Source organism: Camelina sativa, chromosome 5 (genome assembly GCF_030686135.1).
Source record: "Camelina sativa cultivar CO46 ecotype springtype chromosome 5, ASM3068613v1".
Lineage (NCBI taxonomy): Eukaryota > Viridiplantae > Streptophyta > Magnoliopsida > Brassicales > Brassicaceae > Camelina > Camelina sativa.
Genome location: NC_141884.1, coordinates 19,708,464 through 19,727,873, shown reverse-complemented (window position 1 = coordinate 19,727,873; position 19,410 = coordinate 19,708,464). Strand labels below are relative to the sequence as shown.

The following is a 19,410-nucleotide window of genomic DNA, read 5'->3' as shown; positions in this document are numbered from 1 at the left end:
TTTCAAATTAAGCCAAAACATAATATTTAAATGTTTGAGTAACCTCTTTGGGGTTCTCTAGTAATAGAGTGATTTTGCTTAGGTTCTCTTAGAGTTACTTAACTTAATTTATGATTATTTATATAATAAATAAATGTGAGAGTAACTTTGGTGGGTTACTCCACTAATGATGGTCTAAATGCTAATACTGATTTTATTTCATTGTTGGGACCAATGTATTCTTGTTAAATGCCCTCCGGATACATGAACAAAACCACTAACATTCTGTAATTATTGTCTTAATCAAACATTTTATTTTTTTGATCTGTAATTATTGTCTTAATTACTCCACTAACGTTCTCTCCAATATAATAGGTTGATTTCATAGTTAACTAGTATATAGAGCCTAGATGCTTTAAGAAAAAGAAAAAAAAAACAGTTTCCCGCATCTCAATGAGAAACGGTGAAGGTTGTAAAGATATTGAAGTTTGGTGAAATTTGCAATCACAATGATGATGACAGATTTGGGAGTACTATCAGCTTGTAGTTGCTAATTTTTTTTTTTGTTGCTAAAATGTTTAATCAAATCTCAATAACATACCTTTCATAGAACAGTCACTAATTGATTTATTTTTCTTTAGAATTTGCAGAAACAATACAACCTTTGTTCAGTTTGTGTTTAAAATGCACCAAGCCGTGTCTTGTTTTGAGCTCCCCAAAACCGATTAAGCAACCACACAGAGTCTGCTGCTATAGAGTTTCCATCTTGGTTACGATTCCAGCTGAAGTAGGCATGAGTTCTGTTTTTAATCTCTAGCAGCCCGTGCCCGAAGCTAGCTTCTCGAAACGCAGAGTAGCTTGGTTGTGGCTGCATCATGCTACAAATATAGCAAACGGTTTGTATCAAATAGCAGAGAAAGTGTTATACAGAGTTCAAGAATGGATATGGTTCAAGTCTTGTAGATAGAGTTGTATCAATAACAGAATAAGTAACTTTCAAACTAACGCATAACCAACTCTGTTATTGATATAACTCTGTCGTTGATAGAAGTGTTTGCACAAATATGGTAAACTTACTCAGTAACCAAGCCTTCCGAGTTTCCTCCATCACCGATTGTGATGTATACAGGAGCTGACTCATCCGATATTGGCTCACACAGTCCATTGACAATGTTGTAAGCAATGTTAGAAACACGTTCCTGCGTCATTGTTTTGAGATCACTTTGGGGACAAGGGGAGTGTAGATAATAAATATCAATACTATAGGGGACAAGTAAAATGAAATTTACCGATCTTTCATAGGCATGAACATGACCTGCAAATACAACATCAACCTTGTATTTGACAAACCATTGTTCGTACATGACTCTCAATGTTTCACCTTCCATGTAATGATGCACATAGCTACTATAAAAGGGGCAATGTACTAAGACTATAACCCATGGTGTCTCTGTTCTATTCACTCCTTGCAACTCTTTTTCCAGCCATTTGTATTGAGGTGTGTATTTCCCTAATCAATAATATGCAAAATTTAAGCTACAGGACTCTAAATAATTTCTTAAAGCAGTTCGTCTCTCCAAACCTTACCATAAGATGAGTAACAAGACATAACAATAACATAAGCCGACGCCCTTTTGATGGAATACCACAATGGAGAGATGCTTCCTGATGACTTGTATGGCGTTTGATACCGATTCATAAAAGGCTTGAATGGCTCTATTTCACCCTGTAAAAGAAAACACTTCTTGAGTTAAAATGACCACGAAGTCAAGTTCAAAAGCAAAAGATAGAACAAGGAAGGAGTCAAGTATTACAATGTCAGGGACGTAGTCGATTTCGTGGTTGCCTGCAGTCCATATCCAAGGTTGATAAGCAACACTTCTCTCAGCAAACCTTCCCCAAGTATCCCATCTATTGTTGTCGTGGTTAGGGTAGCGATCCGCGTAAGACAAGTCTCCTACAAACAGAACTGCTTGTCCTTTCCCCGGATTCTTCTCATAATGGCTTAACGTACTATTTGAGTCATAAGTTTGTCCCAAATCCCCTGGAAAGTTGTTTGAGGCATAGTCAAAAACATTATCTAAGGTCTTATATATGTGGCACTCCACTTGTGTTAGCCCATAAACATGAACTTGTAAAGACAACAGTTAGGTAATATACCGATTAATCCAAAGGTGTAAGGTACGTCAGGGCCTGATTTAGGCGGAGTAATGAACCAGAACCGTCTGCGCCACTTGCCACTCCCAATTTCGTAGTAGTATTTTGTATCAAACTGCACACAAACCATAATATAATTCTTTTTTTTTTTTAAAGAACAGCAGTAACTAAATAGTAGTAAATACAACATAAACCTATATGATCTAAAATATTTTATCCCAAAATCGAATTATATTTTACAGTCTGGTACTCTGGTTTAAATAGAATTACTTTTTCTATATTCAAAATATGGAATCATATTCTCTATATTCTTTTTTTTTAATTCAAAATATGGAATCATATTTAAATATAAATCCACGTCTGATTCAAATTTTCTATACTCTTTTTTTTTTTTTTTGTGCAAATTCTATTCTCAAGAAACAAAATTTGAATCCGTATTTTTTTGTACATATCTAAACCCGAATTTTTTTCTAAATTCAGGATATTTTTTAAAAATACCTAACCAAAAAAGAAAAACAGAATCAAAATCGAAAACAGCTTTAAAGTTATGAGTACTTACTTCCAAATCATCGATGAGGCAATGGTGGATAAAGCCAGACGTGTAATTAAAGAACCGGTAAGTGTTAACAGTAGCTTCTGCTTCCTTCTTCGTTTTCTCATTCTCACACCAATATCGAACAGTATTTGAACCGGGCTTAATCGGAGTAACCCAAGAAACAATCACTCCATTACCTTCATGGTTCCCTTGCGTTATATGAACTTGTTGAGGAGTATTGGGACCAGGAGGAACTGTAAAGACATCGCTATCTAATGGCATGTCATCTGGTAAATCAGTTCCTCTGACATATTCACTTGTGAATCCTCCATGGCATAACTCAACAAGTGAAAGACTTAGCAAGAAGGTTATGAAAGTAACTCGTTTGCTTGTGAGATCAGATCTTGAACTCATCTTCAGCTAGTTTAGTTTTCTGGATCTTGAGACGAAGAACGTGGCTTAGAGATTTTTTTTTTTTGTTGGGAAATTAAATAGCTTGTCTAGTTGCCTGACATGGATATATTGACTTTTTGAGCTTTCAACCAAGGATCGAATGTGGATATTCCCAAAAATATATAAAAAACGCTATTTCATATTTTAATTGAACCTTTTAGACAATGTTTTCAAAACCGGACCGGACGGGCGGTCGAACCACGTTAACCCGCGAACCGGCAACATGTCCGGGTTGGGTTAATATCAAAACCCAAAAGAAATTGAACCGGTAAAAAACCATAACAACCCGCCAAAAAACCAAAAACCGGTGAACCATTAAACCGGATAAAACCGGATTCTATTTTTTTTTTTTTTGTAAAAATGAGTGCAATTAATTTAATTAATTACCTTTTCTAGTTTTCTTCATAGTAAATTAGCAATAGTAGGGTTTCTTAGAGAATGAAGATTAAATGTTTTACACTCTTATTCTCTTATTGTTTTTAAATTTGAATTTCTAAAATATTTTATTAGTACTGGTTACACTTTGAGTTTGTCACACTTCGAGTTTCTTACTTTTTAAGGTTTTTTAAAAACATTATGGTTATTGAAGTATTTTATTTGGCATATCCAATTATATCATAGTTATAATCATTGAAAAAAAAATAGAAAACCTATTCATACCTATTATTTATAAAAATATCATCAAAATCAATTGAACCCGGTCGACTCCGGTCGAACCATGTTGACTCATGACCCAGAAGCTTTCCCGGTTCAGTTACCGGTCCGGTTTTAAAAACAATGCTTTTAGAACGTTAAGGGCATCTTCAACCATAACACCATTTTAGTGCTGAAATAACACTATATTTGGTGTATTTTTAACACTAAACAAAATTTCATCTCCAACCACAACACCAAATTTTACACTAAAAATACCATTCTATATTATTATATTACTAAAATAAAGATTTTTTGAATTATATAATAATTTTAATTTATTAATTAATATAAAATTACAAAGGATAAAATAAAAATAATAAAAACAAATTACATCATACTAATTTTCAGAATTAGTATATTTCGACCACAGATGTTCTATTAACGCATTTCGAAGTTCAATATGAGCCTCTCGATCTTTAATTTGTCTATGTCGAGCTAAAAATTCTTGAAATCGAGCATCATCATCACTCGTCATCTCAACTTCTGCACTCGGAACTTCAACCCGTTCTTCAATTGTTGCATCAATATCACGTTCATCTTCTATAATCATATTATGCATTATAATACATGTTGTCATTATATCATGTAATACTTTCTTACTCCATAAGCATGATGGTCCGGCCACGATTGCAAACCTTGACTGCAACGTTCCACATCTTTTCTACAAGCTTCTTGTTTCATTGCAAACAAATTCTTTTTAGGACCACGTGGATCGTGAATTGTTTGAACAAGAGTTGACCATTTTGGATATATACCATCAGCTAGATAGTAACCCATATTATAACTTTTTCCATTAATAACATAATTAGCGGGTGGAACAGTACCTTCAGCTAGACTAGAAAAAAGATGAGATGCCTCTAGCACATTAATATCATTATTAGATCATGGTAGACCGAAATATGCATGCCAAATCCAAAGATCATAATCAGCTACAGCCTCTAAAGATCTACTTCGACATGCACATTGTCCTCCTTAAGCTGTTGGGCAGTTTTTCTATTTCCAATGCATACAATCTAAACTACCCAACATACCTGGAAATCCTCGACGTTCACCAATATGAAGTAGCCGTGCTACATCATTAGCGTCAGGTGATCAAAGATAACGACGAGTAGATCTTAACCGTTCAATTTCCTTGACCAATATCTAACCGTTGCATTGATTAGTCACATCATGTCTTATATCAATTATCACTTCATCAGAAAAAGACGAGTAGATCTAAGCCATTGAATTTTTTTGACGAAGATCTAACCATTGCATTGATTAGTCATTTCACGTTTTGTATCAATGATCACATCTTTAAAAAAGCTGAGTTAATCTTAACCATTGAATTTACCAAGATCTTACCGTTCATATTACTTTCATCTCTCTATATATATGTGTACTACTTTTTGAATAACCACACATCTTCAACTCATTTTGTTACAACTAGTATTTCTTTTCCAAAATGACTTCCAGTCGCTCTTTATCATATTCTATTCAAGAAGATATACACTTATGCCATGTCTATCTTGATGTTTCCCAAAATCCAATAATAGGCATAAACCAAAAAGGAGATCAACTTTGGGCAAGACTTGAAGCTGAATATCTTAAATCCGAAGTTTTTCGTCTCCAGCCAAGACCAAAAAGATCTTTACAAACTCGAATGACGTCAATTCTTGCTGCAGTCTCAAAGCTGAGAGGATGCGTTAACCAGATTGAAAACAAGAATCCTAGCGGTGCTTCCGAAGAAGACATTGTAAGTACTCACTTGCTAAATTATTGTACTTACTTATCTTTATTAAATTATTGTATCTACTAACTCATTTTTTTCTTGTCAATATTTGACTAGTTAAACCAAGCGAAGATGTTACTAACTCAATATGAAACATACAAAAGGGGATTCAAATTCGATCATGTCTGGCCTATCCTTAAAGGCATTGAGAAGTTTGCCAATAAGAACACTAAGACGCACGCTTCATTCCAAGAAGAAGGTCGTGATGTTATGTCATCTTCATCGTTTTCAATCAATACCGAGTCCTCGCCTTCCCCTGGTATGAATTCAATTAATCTAAATATGGATAATTCATTCTTCAAGGCCTATGGGTTTGAAAAAGGCAAAGAGGAAACAACATTCTGAAGAACAATTTAAACAAATTTTGGAGCAAAATGATAAACTTATCAAAGCTATTACCAAAAGCTCTTCTGAAAGAAATGAAATTCAAAGGTGAAAGATCGAGGTTGCAAGAATGAAAGAAGAGAATAAAATATTATTTGCTGATTTGAATTCTATAAATGATCCATCCTCTCGTTCTTATATTGAAAATGAAAGAAGAAGCATTTTGGGGAAAAGAGCACAAACAAACCAACATGAAGAAGATGGTGAAGGTTCTCAATATCATGGATCACAGTATCGTGCATCTCATTATCAAGAAGGCCAGTCTCATGGAAAACAAGTTCAGGAGATGGAGATCAAGGTGAAGATCAAAGATCACCAAATGATCAAGATGATTATACCCAATATTACAATTATCTTAAGTGAAGATGTTTTCTGGATTTTATTTTGTAATTTTGTGTTTTCCATGTTTATTTGAATTTTATGTATTTTTAATGGTTAGTTGAATTTTATTATATATATTATCAATCAAATTACTAATTAGTTTTAATATTTTCTACTAATTAATCATTTATATTATGGAACTTAAAAACTACAAAACTGTTTTGGTATATTAGTTTTTATTACAAACTTAACTAGATTCTTATATAACAATACTAAACTTATATTTAATCTACTATAACTAAGTTATTTTAAATTAAAATATCATTGTAAAAAAAAATATTATAGTATTTGGCGTCGCTACAGTAAAACACCAAATATAGTGGTGTACTGTGCAACAAAAAGGAATCACACTATTATAGTGTAAAATATACAGTCTGGTTGGAGACAAAAAAATCATCACTCCCACATTATTATACAGTTTTGCCGTCCCATTGGACTTGGCCTAAGGTCGATTATAAATTGGCGTTTGATTGTTTGAAAAATAGTGTTGGTTTATAAAACTACTTCTACAAGTTCGAAGTGAATTTGTTTATCTGCGGTGTTGATTTGTTGAGACTGTATCTAACGATATAGTTTTGATGGTAATTATTTTAATTAAAAAAAAAATCTTAAATTATCAAAATTTAACTGCTATTTTATATAATCTAATTTTCATTCGATGTTTTTGTAATTGTGAAAAAACATTTAGAGCTTGTAAGAAAAAAGATTTTGATTCACCCGTCACATAATTTCTTTTACACTATCATAATCAAATTCGACATGTCTAATATTTTAATATTGATGATGTCAACATAATAACAACTTGAATTTTTTTTCTGGCAAATGAGTAACATGTATCTAAATAAATTATTTTTAAAAGACTTGTTTTGTGACTCCATCACAAACCTAACTGGTCTAACTAGTAACCAATAAATTATATATTTAGTATAAATTTTACAAATTATATAAATACTTGAACTTATTAAATAAATAAATAAAACTAAAATATATGAGGAAATATATGAGCAAATTATATTATTAAGGAGGAAAATATATGACCATTGATTTGGATTTATTTGTGTACATTTAATTTTTTTGACAAAGTTCAGCAAATTAATATTTTAAATAATTTATATATATTTTGTAGAATTGTTATTACATATATTAGAGGGTAACTAGAAGAAATTTCAAGGGTTTGAAAATATTATCAAGCAAAATAAAATATTTATCACATGTTTTTTTTCGAAAAATGATTGTCAGCTACGCCAAATATAGGCCAACACATCGCCACACATACAAGCAATATAAATGTTTTATTAACTATACGAACTATTGTCGTTACATAAGGACATTCATAAACAAACATCAGTTATGTGTACAATACCATAATTAGCTAATTCTGATGTTTTGTTTGCCAGAATCCGGTGTTGACCAGTATGAACCGGCGTTGACCGGTATTGACCATTTTTTTTTAAACAACAAAAATTTTTAAAAAATAATTATATTACTTTACTAAAAGATTATATAATTCAATTTACTACAAAATAGTATAACAAATGTATTTCCTTTTGTAAATTCAAAACTTTGATTATAACTTTATACCATATCATTTGTATACCATATTATATTTTTTATATACAAAAATAGAATGGATGGATGCAGCAGAAATAAACCTAGCAGCAAGAGATCTGGTGTGACAACCCGTCCCGTGGACCCCACTAGCCTCACTGTTAGCCGCCCAAACGGACCCCAAGCTGGCCTTGCAGGGCATCGATCCTAACCTCTCACTGGGTAAATGGAACTATTCATCCAAATCCACAGTAGGTTATTGGTGCGCCAGGCGTTCTTCGAACCCTGGTCCCCACCCTTTAACAACCTTCCCACAGGACAAGCTGTCACCAATTGAGCGGCAACCTACTATGGATTTGGATGAATAGTTCCATTTGCCCAATGAGAGGTTAGGATCGATGCCCTGCAGGACCAGTTTCGGACCTATGGAGGCAAGCTAGCAGTGGGCTAGTGGGGTCAACGGGACGGGTTGTCACATCTGGAGACGCATGCAAAAGAGTATTCAAGCCAGAAAAAGACGCAGCTCTCTGGCCTCCTCCGTTGGATGCAGAAGGGGCAAGCACATATTCAAACCAAGAGCTCAAGCACAGCTCCTAATTCGAATGCTTTATTGATGCATGCATAAGCTATTATTTTGCTCAAGGATAGTTTTGTGGCATATTTTTGTTTGATGTTAAATTTGTTGAGTGATCGTTTTGAAGATTTACGTTAATTATTTAATGTTCCATTATGTCGTTATGGAGATCTTTACATTAGAGAATATATTAATCATTAAATTTTTAATGTTAAAAATAATCAAAAAGAGGCAAAATAAGTAAAGGAGTTCGACGAATCTTTTAATTTTATTATTAGAATTTGCAAACTGATCAGCAGATTAAATTTAGGAGAAATTGGAAATAAAAGATAAATAATTGAGTTATTGTCCATTAATCTATTCTATACCTATATGTTAACTATTCCTAAATTACCCTTTGCAATTGATTTAACTAGCCAATTTTTTCAAAAAAAAAAAAATAGATATTCTGCTAGGAAATTGATGAAGAAGATATTAGAATCATTATAACGTCAAAAATATGTCATTTTTGTTGCCGTTTTTAATGGATAAAGTTTAGAATACATGTTCCACAAATTTAGATAAAGTCTTCTACACACTTTACATGTTCTAGAAATTTAGAAACTATTTATAATTTATGTTCTATAGATATTAGGATACTAATTTCTACGAAATTAGTTTGCTCTTTATCTATAAAAATTACAATATATTTTCTAACATTTACTTATGTTCTAAAATAGTTAGAAAGCATTTTCTTTAACTTTTTATATATTCTACAAAAAAAATAAAAAAAAATTTCTATGTAACTTAAAATTATATAACAGTTATGAAAGAAGAATATAAAACAAATAGGTTGAAGAATAATATATAAAAAAAAAATATTTAAACTTATTTAAGAGGATAGAACAATTATATAAAAAAATTATTTAAACTTATTTAAGAGGATATGTAATTATTTTTTAAAAATTTTTTACTTATATTTTTTTTTGTCAACATCGGTCAACATTGATTAATACTGGTGAACACCGGATTCCAGAGTGGGCACGATCCAACCACAAGAGTCTTCGCTTGAGTTGGAGCTGAATTTCACGCTGAAGCTAGGCCTCTGCACGGATAGCTGGACTATGGAGTCTGGAGTTTCTCTCTTTCCAAATAGCGTAGATGAAAGAATGTAAAACTAGTTTGCAAATTGAATTAAGTCTCCTGTTTGTGGTGAGAAACTTAATCCAATTTAAGAAACCATTGAATGAGCTTGGAGGAAGAGGGTGAAAGTGTTCGAAGAATCTAGACCAGAGATTGTTGAAGTAAGTACATTCAAAGAACATGTGTTCCGTGATTCATTACCTGACTGACAGAGAAGGCAAGATGGTAGCACTGGTAGGCTCCATCTAATCAATCTATCCCTTGTTGTGAGTCTATCTTGAACAGTAAGCCATGCCATGAATACAATTTTTGGGATGCGCTCTTTAAACCAAATTTGAGTGTGCCAAGTGACAGGATTACTGGAAAGATGTTGATGCCGCCATGTTCTTAGCGAGGAGAATTTATCATGAGTTTGCTCAGCATCAATCTTTCAGTGGAAAGTATCATTATCGGCTTCTTGAAGTGGAGGGTCATGAACAAGCTCGAAGTAGTTGACCAAGAGGATGGCGACTTCTTAGAAAAATCCAACTGCCATTTCTAGTAGCTTCACACACCCTTGCTTGGTAAGAAATACTTGTGACTCTTGGTCCCTGCTCTCTAATGATGTATAGCACCGAACCTAACCCGTCCAATTGTAATGCCAAAACAGTGCTTGTGCTCCCGAAAGAACAATGCAAAACACATAAGGCCTTGCTAGCGGCCTAAGCTTTAGAAGACCCTTCCAAATGCAACTGCCTGAAGATCAGAAGTCAGCCTCCCAGAAAATTTTGTCTCTAATCAAGTAACTTTTAACCCAAGAAACCCTGAAAGGACCGACCTTTTTTTTTTTTGAATAATAAATAATAATTATAATATAATAAATAAACTACAACTAGTGGTCCTATATCCACTAGCCACCTAACCACAATCACAACCAACAGCAGAATAACAATACTAATAAATATCCAATAATAACCAATATTATAACATAATCCATAACCAATAACCAATCATCAGAAAACATGAAACCAACAACCTAACAATGTTTCTAATGACCCAACTCTAGCAACCTAGCAATGCCAGACAACATCAAACCGTGTCCCTAGAACATCCTCCTCTTCATTGCCTTGATTCCACGATCACACTTTGCCTTTACCTGCACCATAAACACATATTGCAATGCATGAGTATTTTATAAACACTCAGTAAGGCAATCCTCCCATCTACTGGGCTATACACACAAGCAATAGACTCATCTCTAACCATCAAACAACAGTCAACAAACAACAAACGACAAACCAGGACTCTGCATCGACCGACGCCAACATGCATTGACCGACACCACATGGGGATGCATCGACCGACACAGAAGCTGAGACCTGATACTTGGGCACACAAACCCGACCGTGCACCAAGATAGTACCATTATCTGAGACCTGATACTCTGAATCCACATCCTTTGAGGCATTCACCAGCCCCAAATCCTTCTCCTGAGCCAACCGCACACTACTCAGAAGATATGCTCTATCTACTGCTTCCAAACCCAACAGTTCCTGTGAAACAGCACACAAGCTCAAAGCAGTGATCTCTCCTACCAGAGACTCCATCTCCTGCTCTTGAGCCGAAGCTACCCTCTTCCGACTCAGAGCATCTGCAACCATGTTAGCCTTACCAGGGTGATAGGCTATCTCAAAATCATAATCCGCCACAAGCTCCATCCACCGCCTCTGTCTCAAGTTCAGCTCATGCTAAGTGAATATATACTTCAGGCTCTTATGATTTGTAAACACATGTACCTTTGCACCATAAAGATATGATCTCCAAATCTTCAGGGCAAAAACTATAGCAGCCATCTCCAAATCATGAGTAGGATAGTTGTCCTCATGCTTCCACAACTGCCACAAAGCATAGGCAATCACCTTCCTATGCTGCATTAGCACACACCCCAAACCAACTCTAGATGCATCAGTATAAACCACATAGGGTTCTCCCTGCTTAGGGAAAGCCAACACTGGCGTAGTAGTCAACATCTCCTTGAGGCTTTCAAAGCCCTCCTCACACTCCTGTGGCCAAATAAAAGAAACATCCTTCCCTGTCAACTTAGTCATAGGGCGTGCTCTACTTGCAAAACCCTGCACAAACCTCCTGTAGTAACCTGCCAGACCAAGGAAACTCCTGATCTCTATGGCATTCTGCGGTCTAGGCCAATCATTGATAGCCTGAGCCTTCTTCGGATCTACAGAAACCCCTTCTGCAGAAACAATGTGACCCAGAAAACCCATCTCACGCTGCCAAAAACTACACGTGCTCAACTTGGCAAACAACTTCTGCTCCCGCAGCTTCTCCAGAACTGTCCTCAAATGCACTGCATGCTCTTCAGGACTCTTAGAATATACCAAGATATCGTCGATGAAAATGATGACAGACACATCCAGACACTCCTGAAACACGCTGTTCATCAATCTCATAAACGCTGCTGGCGCGTTAGTCAACCCGAAAGGCATCACCACAAACTCATAATGCCAATACCTCGTCCTGAAAGCAGTCTTCCTCACATCTGCCTCATCTATCGGTATCTGATGATAACCCGACGCCGGTCTACCTTTGAGAACCAAGTAGCACCCCTCAACTGATCCAACAACTCATCAATCCTGGGAAGAGGGTACTTGTTCTTCACAATAACCCGGTTCAAACCCCGATAATCAATGCACAACCTGAAACTCCCATCCTTCTTCTTGAAAAACAACACCGGTGGTCCCCACGCTGATACACTAGGACGGATGAATCCCTTACTCAACAAATCCTCTAGCTGCTTTTTCAGCTCTGCCATCTTTGCTGGAGCCATTCTGTAAGGAGCCTTGGATAACAGTGTCGTCCCCGGTTCCAGTTCAATGGTAAAAGGATCCGACCGAGATGGTGGTAATCCCTGTAAAGACTGAAACACATCCTCAAACTCCTCCACTACCGGAATACCGCTAACCGTAGACTTCCCCACTAACTCTGGCATAGATATAGTAACCAAATAAGCCTCACAATCCTTCTCGATCATCTTCCCAGCCTGAATGGCTGAGATCACGAGACTTCCCGAAGTCGGTCTAATACCCTAAAAAACCAATTTCCCTCTTGGACGCTTAAACTCCACTCTACCCCGATGGCAATCCAAATGCACCATATGCCGATGCAACCAATCCATCCCGAGAATAACATCATACAACTCCACTGGACTGATAAGCAAATTCGCTGGCCACGACTCTCCTGCGATCTGAATATCAATTCCTCTAGCTCGTCCAATAACTCTCAGGAACTTGCCTCCCACAACTCTGACAACTCATGTACGCTCCCCGGGATCCCCACTGATTCCCGCACTCTCTGCACACTTCGGAGTAATGAAGCTATGAGAAGCTCCAGAATCAAACATAACGTGGGACTTAAACCCGCCCACCAACAAGGTCCCTACACAAACCTCATGTGTTGAGAACCTAACAGTTTATCACAGGAAAAACATAAAATCTGAACCTACCAAAATTCACAAAGCTTAAGTACCAGAAATTATACATGTGATCGCCCCGGCACTGGTTCCACCAGTCTCTGCTGTCGTGTAAACCCGTGGTGCCTGCTCAATCCGTGCCACCTGCCGACCTCCAGGCTGCACCTACTGCAACGCTGCCACTGCTGCCGGCTGCAACTTGGGACAAAAGGGCTTGATGTGCCCTATCTCCCTACAATGATAACATACCTGAGGCCCTGCCGTCGGAGCACTCCTCTTGGGACAACTAGCAACCTTGTGATCCTTGCTCCCACAACTGAAGCAACTTGCACCACTCGGCCACTGCGTAGCCTCCCACCTCCTCTTGGTTCCCTGTGCAGGCCTACCGCCCCTGCTAGAACCACCCTGCTGCTGAGCCTTACTAGGCTGAACTGCTGGACTGGCCACCACTGACTGTGCCCGGATATCCTCCTCAATCTCTTCTTCAGTGACCGCCCCCTCCGGCCACACTCACTGAATCCCCTGGAATATCCTGCGGCTCGCCAACTCCCTCAACTGTCACACTCTGGTCCTCGGCCTCACTAACCTCTGGGACTCTGCCCCTACCACGACCACGTCCGCGTCCACGACCACGACCATGAACAGAAGACTAAGCAAACAATTACTATTATAACATAGAAACATAAACTCATCGTGGAATCACACAGTCGGCTCGAAGAGGATGTTCTATGACTCCATGCCACACACAATTGACTAACTCACATAATCAATCAAGACATGCAATCCCAAACATCACAACAGAAACCTATTGAACCCAAACCTAGAACCGTAAGGACTATGATACCAAAATGAAAAGACCGACCTTTTTTTTTTGAATAATAAATAATAATTATAATATAATAAATAAACTACAACTAGTGGTCCCATACCCACTAACCACCTAACCACAATCACAACCAACAGTAGTATAACAATACCAATAAATATCCAATAATAACCAATATTATAACATAATCCATAACCAATAACCAATCATCAGAAAACATGAAACCAACAACCTAACAATGTTTCTAATGACCTAACTCTAGCAACCTAGCAATGCCAGACAACATCAAACCGTGTCCCTAGAACATCCTCCTCTTCATTGCCTTGATTCCACGATCACACTTTGCCTTTACCTGCACCATAAACACATATTGCAATGCATGAGTATTTTATAAATACTCAGTAAGGCAATCCTCCCATCTACTGGGCTATACACACAAGCAATAGACTCATCTCTAACCATCAAACAACAGTCAACAAACAACAAACGACAAACCAGGACTCTGCATCGACCGACGCCAACATGCATTGACCGACACCACATGGGGATGCATCGACCGACACAGAAGCTGAGACCTGATACTTGGGCACACAAACCCGACCGTGCACCAAGATAGTACCATTATCTGAGACCTGGTACTCTGAATCCACATCCTTTGAGGCATTCACCAGCCCCAAATCCTTCTCCTGAGCCAACCGCACACTACTCAGAAGATATGCTCTATCTACTGCTTCCAAACCCAACAGTTCCTGTGAAAACAGCACACAAGCTCAAAGCAGTGATCTCTCCTACCAGAGACTCCATCTCCTGCTCTTGAGCCGAAGCTACCCTCTTCCGACTCAGAGCATCTGCAACCATGTTAGCCTTACCAGGGTGATAGGCTATCTCAAAATCATAATCCGCCACAAGCTCCATCCACCGCCTCTGTCTCAAGTTCAGCTCATGCTAAGTGAATATATACTTCAGGCTCTTATGATTTGTAAACACATGTACCTTTGCACCATAAAGATATGATCTCCAAATCTTCAGGGCAAAAACTATAGCAGCCATCTCCAAATCATGAGTAGGATAGTTGTCCTCATGCTTCCACAACTGCCACAAAGCATAGGCAATCACCTTCCTATGCTGCATTAGCACACACCCCAAACCAACTCTAGATGCATCAGTATAAACCACATAGGGTTCTCCCTGCTTAGGGAAAGCCAACACTGGCGTAGTAGTCAACATCTCCTTGAGGCTTTCAAAGCCCTCCTCACACTCCTGTGGCCAAATAAAAGGAACATCCTTCCCTGTCAACTTAGTCATAGGGCGTGCTCTACTTGCAAAACCCTGCACAAACCTCCTGTAGTAACCTGCCAGACCAAGGAAACTCCTGATCTCTATGGCATTCTGCGGTCTAGGCCAATCATTGATAGCCTGAGCCTTCTTCGGATCTACAGAAACCCCTTCTGCAGAAACAATGTGACCCAGAAAACCCATCTCACGCTGCCAAAAACTACACGTGCTCAACTTGGCAAACAACTTCTGCTCCCGCAGCTTCTCCAGAACTGTCCTCAAATGCACTGCATGCTCTTCAGGACTCTTAGAATATACCAAGATATCGTCGATGAAAATGATGACAGACACATCCAGACACTCCTGAAACACGCTGTTCATCAATCTCATAAACGCTGTTGGCGCGTTAGTCAACCCGAAAGGCATCACCACAAACTCATAATGCCAATACCTCGTCCTGAAAGCAGTCGTCCTCACATCTGCCTCATCTATCGGTATCTGATGATAACCCGACGCCGGGTCTACCTTTGAGAACCAAGTAGCACCCCTCAACTGATCCAACAACTCATCAATCCTGGGAAGAGGGTACTTGTTCTTCACAATAACCCGGTTCAAACCCCGATAATCAATGCACAACATGAAACTCCCATCCTTCTTCTTGACAAACAACACCGGTGGTCCCCACGCTGATACACTAGGACGGATGAATCCCTTACTCAACAAATCCTCTAGCTGCTTCTTCAGCTCTGCCATCTCTGCTGGAGCCATTCTGTAAGGAGCCTTGGATAACAGTGTCGTCCCCGGTTCCAGTTCAATGGTAAAAGGATCCGACCGAGATGGTGGTAATCCCTGTAAAGACTGAAACACATCCTCAAACTCCTCCACTACCGGAATACCGCTAACCGTAGACTTCCCCACTAACTCTGGCATAGATATAGTAACCAAATAAGCCTCACAATCCTTCTCGATCATCTTCCCAGCCTGAATGGCTGAGATCACGAGACTCCCCGAAGTCGGTCTAATACCCTAAAAAACCAATTTCCCTCTTGGATGCTTAAACTCCACTCTACCCCGATGGCAATCCAAATGCACCATATGCCGATGCAACCAATCCATCCCGAGAATAACATCATACAACTCCACTGGACTGATAAGCAAATTCGCTGGCCACGACTCTCCTGCGATCTGAATATCAATTCCTCTAGCTCGTCCAATAACTCTCAGGAACTTGCCTCCCACAACTCTGACAACTCATGTACGCTCCTCGGGATCCCCACTGATTCCCGCACTCTCTACACACTCCGGAGTAATGAAGCTATGAGAAGCTCCAGAATCAAACATAACGTGGGACTTAAACCCGCCCACCAACAAGGTCCCTACACAAACCTCATGTGTTGAGAACCTAACAGTTTATCACAGGAAAAGCATAAAATCTGAACCTACCAAAATTCACAAAGCTTAAGTACCAGAAATTATACATGTGATCGCCCCGGCACTGGTTCCACCAGTCTCTGCTGTCGTGTAAACCCGTGGTGCCTGCTCAATCCGTGCCACCTGCCGACCTCCAGGCTGCACCTACTGCAATGCTGCCACTGCTGTCGGCTGCAACTTGGGACAAAAGGGCTTGATGTGCCCTTTCTCCCTACAATGATAACATACCTGAGGCCCTGCCGTCGGAGCACTCCTCTTGGGACAACTAGCAACCTTGTGATCCTTGCTCCCACAACTGAAGCAACTTGCACCACTCGGCCACTGCGTAGCCTCCCACCTCCTCTTGGTTCCCTATGCAGGCCTACCGCCCCTGCTAGAACCACCCTGCTGCTGAGCCTTACTAGGCTGAACTGCTGGACTGGCCACCACTGACTGTGCCCGGATATCCTCCTCAATCTCTTCTTCAGTGACCGCCCCCTCCGGCCACACTCACTGAATCCCCTGGAATATCCTGCGGCTCGCCAACTCCCTCAACTGTCACACTCTGGTCCTCGGCCTCACTAACCTCTGGGACTCTGCCCCTACCACGACCACGTCCGCGTCCACGACCACGACCATGAATAGAAGACTAAGCAAACAATTACTATTATAACATAGAAACATAAACTCATCGTGGAATCACACAGTCGGCTCGAAGAGGATGTTCTATGACTCCATGCCACACACAATTGACTAACTCACATAATCAATCAAGACATGCAATCCCAAATATCACAACAGAAACCTATTGAACCCAAACCTAGAACCGTAAGGGCTATGATACCAAAATGAAAAGACCGACCTTTTTTTTTTGAATAATAAATAATAATTATAATATAATAAATAAACTACAACTAGTGGTCCCATATCCACTAACCACCTAACCACAATCACAACCAACAGCGGAATAACAATACCAATAAATATCCAATAATAACCAATATTATAACATAATCCATAACCAATAACCAATCATCAGAAAACATGAAACCAGCAACCTAGCAATGTTTCTAATGACCCAACTCTAGCAACCTAGCAATGCCAGACAACATCAAACCGAGTCCCTAGAATATCCTCCTCTTCATTGCCTTGATTCCACGATCACACTTTGCCTTTACCTGCACCACAAACACATATTACAATGCATAAGTATTTTATAAACACTCAGTAAGGCAATCCTCCCATCTACTGTGCAATACACACAAGCAATAGAGTCATCTCTAACCATCAAACAACAGTCAACAAACAACAAACAACAAACCAGGACTCTACATCGACCGACGCCAACATGCATCGACCAACACAACATGGGGATGCATCGACCGACACAGAAGCTGCATCGACCGACACCCAATCTGCATCGACCGATGCATGCTCGACATAACACGAAAACCCTAGAGTTTTACACGCCGTCCTCGCACTTGCATCGACCGACGCAAGATATGCATCGACCAATGCAATGCCGAGCATTGTGTTTTCCCCAAAGCTTCTCGCCGGATCTTCTTTCCTACAACCACAAAACTCGATCCCAAGCCACAAGAAAGCTTCCTAACGTCCATAGCAACGATCTAACAAGTCTAACATCACACAAAAAGCAGATTAAAGAGTTCTCTAGCTTAGATAAGCCATGGTCCTGCACTTACCTTTGCCAAGACGAATCTGAACCCAAACACAAGAAGAAAACGCTTCTAGGAAGCTCCTACAATGATCCCAGCTACAGATCTCAACGGGAACAGCCTCAAATCTCCATAAATCCCCAAGAACACCAAGAAAACTTCTCTTTCTCTATCGTTTCTCTCAAAAGTGGCTAAACACGCCTAATGAGACAAAACACGAGCTTAAGGGTTTTTCCTTTATCCAAAACGCAGCGTTTGACTTAAGTCAAAACGCAGGAACTCGACCTTGCATCGACCGATGCAACATCTACATCGACCGATGCAACTCCCAAACCGGGATTTGGGTTCCCAGAGAGAGCGAGCTTGAGAATAGAGCAGCCATATTAAATTGAGTCCAAAAATCTTGTTCCAGTCAATTAACCTCCTAAGTCCTAACCCCCCGACGGATTTAGGAGAGCAAACAGTTTCCCAGGAAACCTTTGCTCCTCGAGCTGAATCTGCATTGTTGTTCCACAAAAACGCTCCACAGATATGCTCAAGTTTGACCATGCACTTGTTCGGTAGCATGAAGATTGAAGAAGCTGGAGTCTTCCCGCAAAGGAGAGATGTCGATTTGTCCAGGAGTTTATTCGTCCTTTCACTTTATCGATAAGAGGTTGGTAATCCGAGGGAGATAACTTCTGTGTGAGAAGAGGAACTCCCAGATAGCGCATAGGGAGAGAATCGAAAGAGAGGTTATGAGTGACTGCTAAGTGGCTGATGATATCTCTATTGTTTCCATCTAGATAGAGACATGTTTTCTGTAGGTTTATACCTAACCCTGAAGCTGACTTGAACTGAGATAAAATGTCCAAAACTTCAACCAGCAAGCTCTCATAATTGTCAAAGAAGAGCATAATGTCGTCCTCGAAACTAAGGTGTGTGATTAGCGGGCTGCCACACAGCGGATGAGTTTGAAACATGTTCTCAATAGCCGCCTTATCAAGCTGTTTTGAGAGGATGTCCATAGCAAGCGTGAAGAGCAGAGCGGATATGGAATCACCTTGTCTCAAACCTTTTTCTCTTGGGAAATAGCCCACTAGCTCACCATTGAAACCCACTGAGTAGGTGGGAGACATGAAACATGCTGAGATCCACATGATAAATTGCTCAGGGAG

At 39.1% G+C, this 19,410-nt stretch overlaps 1 protein-coding gene and 2 pseudogenes across 2 annotated transcripts; 1 reads left to right on the top strand and 2 right to left on the bottom strand.

Moving 5' to 3' along the window:
- Positions 1 to 533: 533 nt before the first annotated feature.
- Positions 534 to 3,238, bottom strand: LOC104787007 (fe(3+)-Zn(2+) purple acid phosphatase 12). The gene is made up of 7 exons (XM_010512498.2): positions 2,696 to 3,238; positions 2,140 to 2,251; positions 1,794 to 2,023; positions 1,567 to 1,705; positions 1,269 to 1,489; positions 1,057 to 1,178; positions 534 to 857 (listed from the first exon to the last, which is right to left on the bottom strand). The coding sequence occupies exons 1-7, from the start codon at positions 3,083 to 3,085 to the stop codon at positions 659 to 661; spliced, it is 1,413 nt and encodes a 470-aa protein (XP_010510800.1). The 5' UTR covers positions 3,086 to 3,238; the 3' UTR covers positions 534 to 658.
- Positions 3,239 to 4,157: 919 nt separating this feature from the next.
- Positions 4,158 to 5,171, bottom strand: LOC147944049 (uncharacterized; annotated as a pseudogene).
- Positions 5,172 to 5,327: 156 nt separating this feature from the next.
- LOC104789287 (uncharacterized) lies at positions 5,328 to 10,095 on the top strand (annotated as a pseudogene). The gene is made up of 3 exons (XR_015598074.1): positions 5,328 to 5,555; positions 5,649 to 6,342; positions 9,955 to 10,095. The product of XR_015598074.1 is annotated as an uncharacterized LOC104789287 (transcript).
- Positions 10,096 to 19,410: the final 9,315 nt, after the last annotated feature.